At 52.2% G+C, this 12,378-nt stretch overlaps 1 protein-coding gene across 1 annotated transcript in view; it reads right to left on the reverse strand.

Moving 5' to 3' along the window:
• Positions 1-694: 694 nt before the first annotated feature.
• The window catches only part of REXO1 (RNA exonuclease 1 homolog), a 48,700-nt gene continuing 37,016 nt past the window's right edge, over positions 695-12,378 (reverse strand). The window contains exons 10-16 of the mRNA XM_054291081.1: positions 11,871-11,984; positions 10,669-10,742; positions 6,474-6,584; positions 6,008-6,123; positions 5,722-5,860; positions 2,550-2,670; positions 695-1,398 (exon numbers count right to left, since the gene is read on the reverse strand). Coding sequence (XP_054147056.1) covers positions 1,310-1,398; positions 2,550-2,670; positions 5,722-5,860; positions 6,008-6,123; positions 6,474-6,584; positions 10,669-10,742; positions 11,871-11,984 — 764 coding nt within the window. The 3' untranslated portion in view covers positions 695-1,309. The remainder of the gene's footprint in view (positions 1,399-2,549; positions 2,671-5,721; positions 5,861-6,007; positions 6,124-6,473; positions 6,585-10,668; positions 10,743-11,870; positions 11,985-12,378) is intronic.

The raw sequence follows: 12,378 nt of genomic DNA on the forward strand, positions 1-12,378 counted from the left end.
GCCCAGCAGGGGCACAAAGGAATGAGCAGGACCTGGCTCTGACAGGAACCAGAGCCCAGCAGCTCCTCTGCCCCACTGTCCCCAGACTGGCACAGCCAGGGACACAGCAGCCACCAAGGGACACAGGGACACAACTCCAGGGCTGCCAGGGAGGCTCAGGGTCCCTGCTCCGGGGTGAAGGTGCTCCCTGAGCCCAGCTGAGGGACCATGGGCTCCATGGGGATTGCTCCCCTCAGCTCTGCTGTCCCCAGAGGAAGCCACCAGTGCCACCCAGTCACCCCAGTGACAGTGACACCCAGCAGAGCTCCAGTCCAGGTGCCACACACACAGCTGGGTCCCTCACTCTCTGCAGAATCCCAACATGTGAATGAGGTGAAATGAAGGAATTTTGAAGAAAGAGGTGAAATTTTCCCCTATTGCTTTCGCCTGGGCCAAGTCCCTGCAGCAGGGCCAGCCTGGTGGGGAGTCCTGCACTCTGCTGAGGCCACCCTCAGCTGTAACCCCATCTGCACCCCAAAAACCTTGTTCCCTGAGCACAAGCTCACTGGGGCCCTGCTGGAAGCTGAGGGTGAGGGAAGGACCCCTGTCCCACCCTGCAGGGATGGGGTGCAGCCTCTCCCTGGCTCTGGAGCTGTTTGTCCCTGTCCTGCCTCGTGGCTCCCTGAGGGCTGGCAAGGGGGACACTGGTGGTTCCCCCTTTGCACTGCCTGCAGAACCAGGTGCCAATTCCCAGATCCCACCCCACTGCTGTCCCTCAGAGCCTCCTCTCCTGCAGCTCCACTGTGGGATTGCACCAGGAGCCCTTCCCAAGTGCTTGATCCTCAGCTCTTGCTTCCCACACCAGCTCCACAATCCCCTCACAGCTTCCTGCCCAACCTTCTTCCATCTCCCCCCTCTCCAAACATTGCTTTGGAGTACAGAGGCAATTTAAGTTACATTTGGGAGAGGGAAAAAAAAAAAAAAAAGTAAACAATCTACCTTTAACTGAACCAGAAAGATCCTTCTGCACATCTCCAACCTACCTCTAACAAGCTTCTCCTAGGAACCAACAAGTTCTGGTTGTGCTACTCCAAACCACCTTGCCAGGCCCAAAAGGCAGAGCTTGGACCACAGAGAATCCCTCAGGTGGAGCCTGAGGATCTGAGAGCCACCAGCTGGGCAGGGGGGCTGCAGGTGTGAGTGCAGGAATCCTGCTGGGGTGGTGGGGAGCAGGAACATGCTGCTGGCACGGGGGACAGAGTGGCTGTGGGCATTTATTGCACTGCTTCTTCCCAGAGGTGCAGGAGAACGGCAGAGACACCACACGAGGTCATCGCTTCACCTTGGCATCCTCTCTGATCTTCCACACCATCAGCTCCATGCAGGCTCTGGCATCCTCACTGGAGTCGTGTCCTTCCACTGGGGACACAAACACAGTGCCACTGACCCCTCTGCCTGCTCAGCCCAGCCCAGGGAGCTCCCCAGGCAGAGGCAGCTCCTCCCTGGCCCTGCAGCCACAGCCACACCTGGGAGCCCCCTGAGCACAGCTGGGGATTGAAAGGATTCCACACAATCACAGAATGGTTTGTGCTTTATGCTTTGTTCAAGCCCATCCAGTGCCACCCCTGCCATGGCAGGGACACCTCCCACTGTCCCAGGCTGCTCCCAGCCCTGCCCAGCCCGGCCTTGGGCACTGCCAGGGATCCAGGGGCAGCCACAGCTGCTCTGGGAAATCCATTCCAGGGATGGATTCCACAATTCCTGATTCCCAATCTCCCACCCAGCCCTGCCCTGTGGCAGTGGGAGCCATTCCCTGTGTCCTGTCCCTGCAGGCCTTGTCCCCAGTCCCTCTGCAGCTCTCCTGGAGCCCCTTCAGGCCCCAAAAGGGACTCTGAGGTGTCCCTGGAGCCTTCTCCTGTCCAGGTGAGCAGGCCCAGCTGTGCCAGGGAACAATTCCTGCCCAATATCCCATCTAAATGGGATTTTTTCCCATCTAAACTCCACTTCTTTAAGTGGGAAGCCATTCCCTGTGTCCTGTCCCTCCATCCAATGTCCCCAGTCCCTCTGCAGCTCTCCTGGGGCCCCTTCAGGCCCTGCAAGGAGCTTTAAGGAGTCCCCAAACCCTTCTCTTCTCCAGGCTGAACACTCCCAACATTAATCATGTCTTTTTTTCCACTAAACCCATACTTTTTGCTGGGTTTGAGCCTGACACCATCAGCTGTGGAACAGCTGGGAGCTTCCCCAGCAGTGTTTAGAATGACAGGAGGGAACAGACTCCACTTCCAACAGGAGGGTCCATCCCAGCTGAGCAGAGAGAGAAGGGAGGACAGGACCTGACCTTGATAGAACCACCCTGAGCCTTCCCACATCCCTTCCTTGGTCCCACTCAGCACAGGGAGGGAAGCAGGGAGAGCTCAGCCCTTGGAAGAGGGGTCAGACAAATGAACTGTGGCTGAGGTTCCTTACACCACACACATGCAGGGCAGAAAACACAGTGTCAGGAGGGCTGGGGAGAGCAGAGGAAGGCAGGGCTGAGGAGAGCACAGCCAGGGGGTCCCTCGGGGTCTCACCATTGTCCTGGATGATGCGTTTGAGGTAGTCGGCCATCAGCGTGCGCAGCGCCCGCTTGTAGGGCAGCCCCAGGCGGTGGGGGAACACGATGGCTGTGTCCACCACAGTGCCATGGATCAGCTGGGGAGGAGCACAGCAACAGGGTTAGTCCCCATTCCCACAGGGACAGGCCCTCCTGGGGAGCAGGAACCTCCTGGTCAGCTCTGGGCTCTGTGCAGCTTCCAGCCCAACCAGTCTGGCAGGAGGCTCTGGCTGGATGTGGGCACCCATGGCAGGGTGTGGGCACACAACATTCCCACTGCTGTGCCAGCCCCACAGCCCTGCAACCTCACACTCAGGAGGTTTCCTGAGTCTCAGCAGGGATTGGGGCTGATCCAGCAGGACAGGCCAATCCTAAACCCCCCAGCCTGGAGAAGCTGGAATAGCTCTGGAGTATTTCTCAATTAAAAATTACACTGACTGCACAACAGTCCCTGTGGGAGCTGCAGCAACCTTTCAGCTGCTTCTCAGTCTGGGGAGGGGCACCCTGCCCATTGGAACTGGGTTATCTTTGTGGTGCCTTCCAACCCAACCATTCTGGGGTTCTGAGATGAGGCCAGGATGTGCACACAGGACAAAGCAGGATGTACATCCCAATGCTGCCTGGCCTTCAGGGTGCAAACCAACCCCAAATCCTCCCATCCACCAGCAGTGACTCAACAGGAAGTTTTTAACCAGCACCAGCTCAGCAAGGGTGGAATGGGACAAAGAAATTTTATCACTGAATCACATCAGAGTGTGTTTGGGGTTGGGACTTTTTAAAGGGCTTCTACTCCATCCAGTGCCATGGCAGGGACACCTTCCCCTATCCCAGGCTGCTCCCAGCCCTGCCCAGCCTGGCCTTGGGCACTGCCAGGGATCCAGGGGCAGCCCCAGCTGCTCTGGGAAATCCATTCCAGGGATGGATTCCACAATTCCTGATTCCCAATCTCCCACCCAGCCCTGCCCTGTGGCAGTGGGAGCCATTCCCTGTGTCCTGTCCCTGCAGGCCTTGTCCCCAGTCCCTCTGCAGCTCTCCTGGAGCCCCTTCAGGCCCCAAAAGGGACTCTGAGGTGTCCCTGGAGCCTTCTCTTCCCCAGCTCTCCCAGCCTGGCTCCAGCCCTCTAATCCAACAGCTCAGCTGTGAATTGTCACCAAGCTGGGAGAACTGGGGATGCTGACCAGGTCAAAGTGCTCCCTGCCCTGCACCAAGGGGGCTCAGGACAGCCAGAAGGCCCCACCTGATAATCACAGGGCAGGCTGGCTTTGCCTTTTTTAACACTGATTTCTTCCTCTCAGGCTAAGACAAGATGAATTCTCTGCTGTCATGAGCTGCATTCAGTAGGAGCTGAAGGAATGTGGGTGAGGGCAATCCCACATCCTGAGCACAGCAGTGAAGGGCAGGGCCTAAGAGATAAAACTGGGTCCTGTCCCAGTAGAGATAACTCTGACAGGACCCTGATAATCCCCTCTCCTCTCTGCCCCCAGGCACCAGCTCATGCTGCAGGACAAGCCAGAACTCCATCAGGAACAGCTCCACAACTGCACTTCAACAGGAACAACCTGCTCCTCTCCTCAGAATATAAAACTGCCAATGTTATGGATAATCTCCCCTGGCCTGCACTCAGCCCTGGCACCCTCCCAGGCACACTGGTAATTACTTATGTAGATCAGGAAGAGTGAGGAAACAGGATAATAAAAACAGGATAATAAAGCCTTAAATAAAACTTGAAATGCCATCAGCACTTGGAAGTTGCCACAGCCATTAGTGAGATATGGCTTTAGTGCCACAGCCCTGGGCCATTCTGCTGTGACACCCCACACTGCTCTGGGCTCCTCCTCTTGGCAGCAGCTGTGGTGCTGAGAGAAAATCAAGCCTCTAAGAGGCCAAGGCAGTCATCTCGAGCTGATCTAACTGGGAATAATGTCTTTCTGATTATGATGAAGCCTCTCCAAGGCTGGGATAAAGGGTGCCATGGAGAGGTAAAGTGTTTTACAGGCATTAAAAGCTCCTGCTTCCAAGCCAGCCCAGCCCTGGGAGCTGGCAGCCACAGAGGCTTCAGCAGGAGAGCTGTGGGACAAAGAATGGCTGAGGGAATTCTGGCATGTGAGCACAAAGACTTGGCTCCTGTCCTGGTGACCCAGGACAAACCCCTCAGTGCAGGACACAGTCCCTGGCAGGGCCCTGGGCACACCAGGCTGGTGAGGGCCAGGCAGGAAACAGGACAGGTAAAAGGTAAAAATAATTTCACCAAAGTAACACCACAATTCCTAGAAAAGCTGGCACAGAACAAAGAACAGATCAGGCAGAGGTGAGAGGCAAATGGTTTGGGATCAGTCATAGAATCATGGAATGGTTTGGGTTGGGAGAGATCTCAGAGACCATCCTGTTCCACCTTCCACCAGCCCAGGCTGCTCAGAGCCCTGTCCAGCTCTGTCACCCTGGGCAGCAGCAGCCACTGAGAGCTCAGGTGACACCAGGAGTGACAGACACGACCCCACTGCCTGCACTGCCAGCACAGCCAGCTCCACACAGGCTCAGAGACTGGACAGACCATGGAGTCCTGGAATGTGCTCAGTGGGAAGGGACCCTCAGGGATCATTGATCCCAGCCCTGTCCCTGCACAGCCACCCCAACACCCCCACCCTGAGCAGCCCTGGGAGCTCCTGCAGCTCTGGCAGCCTTGGCACCATTCCCTGGGCAGCCTGGGCAGTGCCCAGCAGCCTCGGGGGGCAGAACCTTGCCCTGAGCTCCATGCCAAGGCCTGGCACAGCTGCAGCCCTTGCTGGGCTCCTGTGTCTGGTCATGAGAGTGAAAAGATCAGCCCCTGCCCCTCCTCTTCCCCCATGAGGATGCTGAAGACCACAATGAGTCTCCTCTCAGTCTCCTCTAGGCTGAACCAGCCAAGTGCCCTCAGCTGCTCCTCATGAGGCCACTCAGACCCTTCCCCATCCTCACAGCTCTTCTGGACACTCTCTAAAGTCTGCATGGCTTTTTTATATTTTTTATATTGTGGTGCCCAAAACTGCACACAGGATCTGAGGTGAGGCCAGCCCCCTGATCCTTGGAAATAACCAGCTCCTAAATCCCACCTAACACCCCCCAGGGTGGGAAAGCAGTCCAGGGAGATGTGAAGGCAGAGCCCAAGTTACCTTTAGTGCAAATAAGTCGCTTTCCAAGCTGTGCCCTATCAGAATGGTGTCTGCACTGAACATGTTCAGGAGGACGGCTTGGACATCCCGCAGGGTGATGCTCGTGTTCTCCAGGTCCTCTTCTGTCACACCTGAGAACCTGCACAGCAACAGCACAGAACAGGTGGGGTCCTTCACCTGAAGAAACACCTCAAAGCCCCTCAGCCCTTAGGGACTGGTGGTCAGTGGAGTTTCAACAAGTTCCTGAGAGAGCACAAAGCTCTGTGCCAAGGCAGACCCTCCTCACCTGGTGTTGTAATCCACCACCTTGGAGTCTGGCTTGACAAAGGTGTCATACACCACCTTCAGCTCTGAGTTGATCACAGTCACTCTTGTCAGCTCCAGTCCTTGCTTAGTGTAGCACTGCAAGAACAGGGCAGATGTGATGAGAGGCACAGGCCAGAACAGTGTGGGATCTGTGGAGCCCCTCACCCAAGGGCTGCAGCTCCCAAAATGTCCAAAATGCCCAAAAAAAAATTCCAAAACATCTGGTGCAGCAAGGCCAGGCAGCAGCACTGCCCAGCATGGGCCAGTCAGAGCCTGCCAGGGCTGCACAGCCCTCAAGCCAAACACAGCAATCAATAAGAGCTCATTTGCACCTCCAGCACCAATATTCAGAACAGAGAGAATGAGGTCAGCAAACAGCTTCCCTCCAGCCACTCGTGTCACACCTCAGGCAGCCCCAAAAAGCTTTGCTTTGGCTTTGGACCCACCATTTCACAGTCTAAGGCATAGATCCCAGGGTAGCCATCAGTTGTGGGCAGCTTCTCAAAAGTCTTGACAAAACCATCCAGGCTCTCCTTGCGCCCATCGTGCACGTGTTGCTGAGAGGAAAAGAGAGACAGCTGGTGAGCAGAGGAACAAGAAGCCAAAGAGCCCACTCCAACAAACCTCCACTTCAACAAAAGTGGGGTTTTAATGATTTCTTAATGAGGAATAAGTTTTGAGAGGTTCACAGCCACAGCAAACACACCATGGGCAGCCCTGATTCCAGTGGCACGTCAGGGCTGGTGGCATCGTACTGACAGCACAGGGAGGAGCAGGACATGTCAGGAGCTCCATGGGGAGAGGGAGCTTTCAATGTGGAGGAGAATTAGTCAGGAAGGGCCACACTGAGGCCTGGCTCTGCTGGAACTCCAGCTCCTGGTTCCTGTGGCCAAGACAAGGCCAGGATCCTAAGCCCAGACTCTCTTGGGTTTTTAGTTGATAATTGCTGCCCCCAGATGTGCAGGATGTCTCTGCTTCAGCCCGTGCAACTGAAGAACGAGTCTGGACTCTCCACTTTTCTGTCTTGAGGTTGTTTATTAATTCTTATGTATAATATTTTCTTTCTGCCCAGCCGAGATCTGCTCAGCAGGGCAGCCACAGGGCACTCTCTCTGTTGTCTTTTTATTCTACAAACTACATATAACATATTTACACATAATTCCCAATACCCATCACCTGTGTTAGACAGTGCACTTCTACTCTAAACCAATCCCAAAGTGCCAACATCACTGCAGAAAATGGAGAACATGAAGAAGAAGAAGAAAGGCTGGACATGCCCAAGTTCCTCCATCTTGTCCCCATAACCCCCATGCCAAAAATCCTAAAATCTACATTTTCACCCTGTGATTATTTTGTTATTGCACTATTCAAACCTGTGTGACTTTCATGTCCTCATACAAAGCTGGCAGCATGCTCCAGGGGTCAAAATCAAATCCCCAGGTGTTCTGGGCTGCATGCCAGGGTCTCTGAGCCCCCTGACGGGGTCCTTGGCAACTCTGGACACCCAGAGGGATGCACTGAGTCCCAACAAGACTCCAGAGCAATGTGTGCACCCACAGCCAGCCAGCCACACCCACAGCAGCTCCAGCCCACCACACTTGAGGCAATAATGGGCATTTCCAAGCACTCTGCATTGTTCCCAGCTCCAGGGTCAACAAGATCCAGCAGGAAAACTCAGCCAGTGATTTCACAAGTGGTTTTAGCCAGTGCATGACTGAGCTGCTGTTGCAACACAGGTACTCCCATACTCCTCCACAGCTCAGATCCCACTGGTTACCCTGAAACCCTCCTGGCAAGCAGGGGATATGAGCTGGAGGAAGCTTAAAGGGGAAGCAGGAACAGGTAACAGAGGGCAAGGCAGAGCTGGGACTGCCCTTTTGCCTGCTGACATGGTTTTGGTAAAACCAAGCTGCACCACACCCAGAGGTGATGCTCTCCCTCCCTTATTCCCCAGTGGGTTTTTTGTTGTGCTGAAGTTTTGTCTGTCCCTAAATCTCTGTGTATTTGTGTACAACCACAGCAACCTGGGCACAGCCTCCTTTGCCATGCCCAAAACCAAGGAATCACTGAATCCTTAAGGCTGGAAAGGACTCCCAGGGTCATCAAGTCAACCCAGCTGCCCCACCATGGTCACCACTAAACCATGTCCCAAAGTGCCACACCCACATGCTTCCTGAGCACTCCCAGGGATGGTGACTCCACCACTGTCCTGGGCAGCCCCTTCCGATGCTTTACAAACCTTTCAGTGAGGAAATTTTCCCAGTATCTCACCTAAACCTCCCCTGGCCCAGCCTGAGGCTGCTCCCTCTCCTCCTGTCCCTGATCCCTGGCCTGTCCCCTCCTGTCAGGAGCTGTGCAGAGCCACAAGATCCCCCCTGAGCCTCCTTTTCTCCAGGCTGAGCCCCTTCCCAGCTCCCTCAGCCCCTCCTGGTGCTCCAGACCCTTCCCCAGCTCTGTTCCCTTCTCTGGACACTCTCCAGCCCCTCAATGTCCTTCTTGTCATGAGGAGCCCAAACTGACCCCAGGATTTGAGGTGGGGCCTCAGCAGTGCCCAGCACAGGACAGAGCTTCCCAAAGGTCTCACCCTACAAAGAATGAAACTGTTCTGGTTTGTCCCAGGATTAAAGGCTGGAGAGAGGAGGAACTGAGGCCCTTGTAAAGCTGCCATGTGTGGGCAGAGAGGAAACCAAAGCAGGATTTGCATATTTTCCTGCACAGGTCACTGCTGCAGGTACAGCCAGGGCACAGGAACTGCATCATCTGAAGTTAATGAGGCAGCTGGGCCAACACTGAGGCCAATCTCTGCCAGATTCCACAGCCAGCACTGCTCAAAGGCCTCATGGATCACTGATTCCCTGGTACAAGGGGCTACACTTGTCCACTCTGCACCCATGGCATGGAACTGCTCTGCTGAGGGACTGGGAGAGCAGCTCAGCAGCCAGGAGACACCAAACACTTCTCCCTTGCAGCTTCAGCCCTTCCCTCCCTGTGTAACACAACACAACTGAGCAGTGAGTGAAAAAAAACCCCATTAGGAATTTTTGTTGTCATGAAAATGCCCAGTTCTTCCTGGCTGGGAGGAGGGCAGGGAAGTTGCTCCTGGTTTTGAGGAAGCACAAAGAGCAGCCTCTGCAGGCTCCCTGGAGCAGCACAGCTCCCTCCTGCCATCTCCTGCCTCCCTGCTTAACTGCAGCAAACCCAGCTCCCTCACACAGCTGAGTGCCAAATTCTGGGTTTTCCCTCCATTGCAGGGCAAAACAACTCAAGTTCACTTGTTTTATCCCCTTAAGGGAAGCCACTGTTCTGTTAAAGGCTTAAACAAGGATTTCCCAGCCCTGTGCTTGGACACACACAAGTTTTCTGACCAGCTTACTGCTCCAGTTACTGAGAATGGTGTCTCATTACAAATATTTTGTTTTCAAAGCATTTCTTCAACACTGAAGGATTCTGTGCTCCCCAATAACCCAACATCCCAAAATTTCACTGGGTGCTCTGATGCTGAGCAGGCTGTGGATTCAACCTTGAATCTACCAAAAGGTGCTGTGAAAACTGGGGGCTTATAAAAAGGACGGAGAGAGACCTTTTAATAGTGGTATGGAGTGACAGAACACATGGAATGGCTTTTTATACTGGTATGGAAGGACAGGACACAGGGAATGGCTCCCACTGCCAGAGGGCAGGGCTGGGTGGGAGATTGGGAATCACAAATTGTTCCCTGGCAGGATGGGCAGGCCCTGGCACAGGGTGCCCAGAGCAGCTGATTTAAAAAAAAAATCCTAAATTCATGTAGAAAAGAACAAAAAGTAATAACCTGATGCCATCCAATCCAACTGTGCAGGGCAGGCTTTTATGGTATAAACAAATAAATTGTAACAAACCTTGAATTTTGCCCAGAATCACCTTCCACCTCTAGCTTTTGGTTCTTCACTGTGTGGCAGCTGCCAGATATAAAAATGCCACTAAAACAATGACAAGGAACATGCCCAGAGACCTGGGAGAAAGGCACAGGACAGACTGGGGATGTGGGGTGGCACCAACTCTCCTGCTGCCTAAGGGAAAGAAAAAAGCACCTGTGCAAAGGTACCCAGACCCTCTGCTCCATCAAACTCCACACCTGAGAAGATTCTTAATTCCTTTTTCTAGTGCTGGGCTCCCTCAAAAGAAGTTTTGTGATACTTTGGAGTTAAACAGGCTCCTTGGGAAGGTTCTTCCCCTCATTACAACCAACAAAACTTGTGAGAAAAGATCTGTCCACCAGGATAAAGTTACCTTAGAATGGGAATCTGGAAGGGAATAGATGGGAAAAAGGGTTTGGCACTGTTGCCAAAGCTCCTTAAAAGGAAATCCCTTATTTCTCATTCCTTCTCTGATTCACTGAAGAACATGAGCTTTCCTATGTCCCTCAAGCAGATGAGCTGGGCAGCTCAGGATAAATGAACCCAGCTCACTCCAGACAGCTGAGTGTCAAATACTGGATTTTCCTACCACTGCAGAGCAAAAATAATTAAGTTGCACTTGTTTTATCCCCTTAAGGGAAACCACTGTTCTTCTAAAGGCTTAAGCAAGGATTTCCCAGCCACTGCCACTGTGAGCAGGGCACAAACGTCACAGAGAATAAAGAGGTGTTGTTCCATCACTTACTTTAGCAACCTGGCAGCCTGGTGACCCCACAGCTCCAGAGCAGCAGCTGTAGTGAGTTTCCCACCCACCTGGCACTGAAAGAGAAAGAGATGAAGGGTCAAGGAGAAAATTCTTGTTAACAAGAGACCTGAACTTCAGCTTTCACTGCAGATCCCCTGGATAAGCATGGCAAGAATGTGTCAAACACAGGGGGAAAATAACTGTGGATTCACAGGCAGCAATCTAAAGAGTTTAAGTCTCTGGTACTCAGCCAGACAAACTCCAGAAGCCACTCAATGATGGAAAACCAAAGCAGAGCTCAAACTAGGTTAGTGCCTTGCTGCAAATGAATTCAGCCAAGATCAGTGAACTCTCCTGGGAGTGACAGACCTCTAGTGCTCCCAGTCTGCCTTTTAAAGGGCTGATTCTTTTCCAAAAGCACAGGAAGGTTTTTTTTTTCCTTTACAAAAAAATGAAACCCCCCTGCTACGGCCTCAGTGTCACATTCTGAGGACAGCCAAGCCCAGCAGCTCTTGGTGAGGTCATTGCAGTGACTGCCACCACCTGAGGGTGTGACAAGCCCCAAAATCAAGCTCAAAGCTGAGGAAGAGCCTGTGCTTGGGGCTGGAGCATGGGCAGCAGGGCCAGCCTGTGGTTATTAATTATTATGGGGTTGTTGTGGCTCCCAGGACAAGGTGAGAATTGACTCCAAGTTCTTAGAAGGCTGATATATTATATTATATTATATTATATTATATTATATTACACTATATTATGTTATACTAGATTATATTATATTATTATATTAAAATTATACTAAAATTATATTAAAATTATATTATATGAAATATATATTATATCAAAATAATATTATATTACATGGCGTTATTATAAAATTATATTATATGATATTACAACATGATATGATATTACAATATATGATATGATATGATATTATATTGATATACTAAAACTACACTAAAGAAAGAGAAAGGAGACATCAGAAGGCAAGCAAAGAATGACAATAAAAAAAACATGACAGACTCAGAGAGCCCAACCTGGCTTTGATTGGCCATTAATTAAAAACAATTCACATGCTGGTTAACAATTCTCCAAATCACATTCCAGAGGAGCAAAACATGGAGAAGCTGGAGCTTCCCAGGAGAAGCAATGGTGGCAAAGGGATTTTTAATAAAATATGGCAGTTCCTGTCAGGGCTGTACCTCTCTGCTTGCGCAGCCGCCCCCAGTGGTGCACGCACTCCTCCCTGCGGATGCAGCTCCCCGAGGCTGACACCATGTACTCGGTGCCACAGCGACAGCAGATCCTGCACGAGGCTTGGGGACAGGAGACAAACAACAGCCAGGTCACTGCAAGCAGCCCTTCCTACCCCTCACCTGCCCAGAGCAGAGTAAATCACCATCACTCGGCCCCAAACCTTGTTAAATGATGTTTTCTCTTATAAAATATTCCAAATATTGTTGCAAACTTCTATGAAAGCACAGAAATCCCTCTGAGGCAAACACAAAGACTCTCCAGTGGCTGCCCCCAGTTCCATCGAGGTTTGCTGCATTGTTTCTCCATGCACAGCAAATTACGTTGAAGTCTAACACAGTTATTTTAAGAACAGGATAAATAAGTCATTCTTTGGACACCAGAGCTAATGAAGCCTGGTTTCCAGGGGATCTGTGCCTTGTCACTTCCAAATGACATTCTAGCCCTTCTAGGGCA

Source organism: Melozone crissalis, unplaced genomic scaffold (genome assembly GCF_028551555.1).
Source record: "Melozone crissalis strain CALT ecotype California unplaced genomic scaffold, PUWL_Pcris_2 ptg000088l_1, whole genome shotgun sequence".
Classification (NCBI taxonomy): domain Eukaryota; kingdom Metazoa; phylum Chordata; class Aves; order Passeriformes; family Passerellidae; genus Melozone; species Melozone crissalis.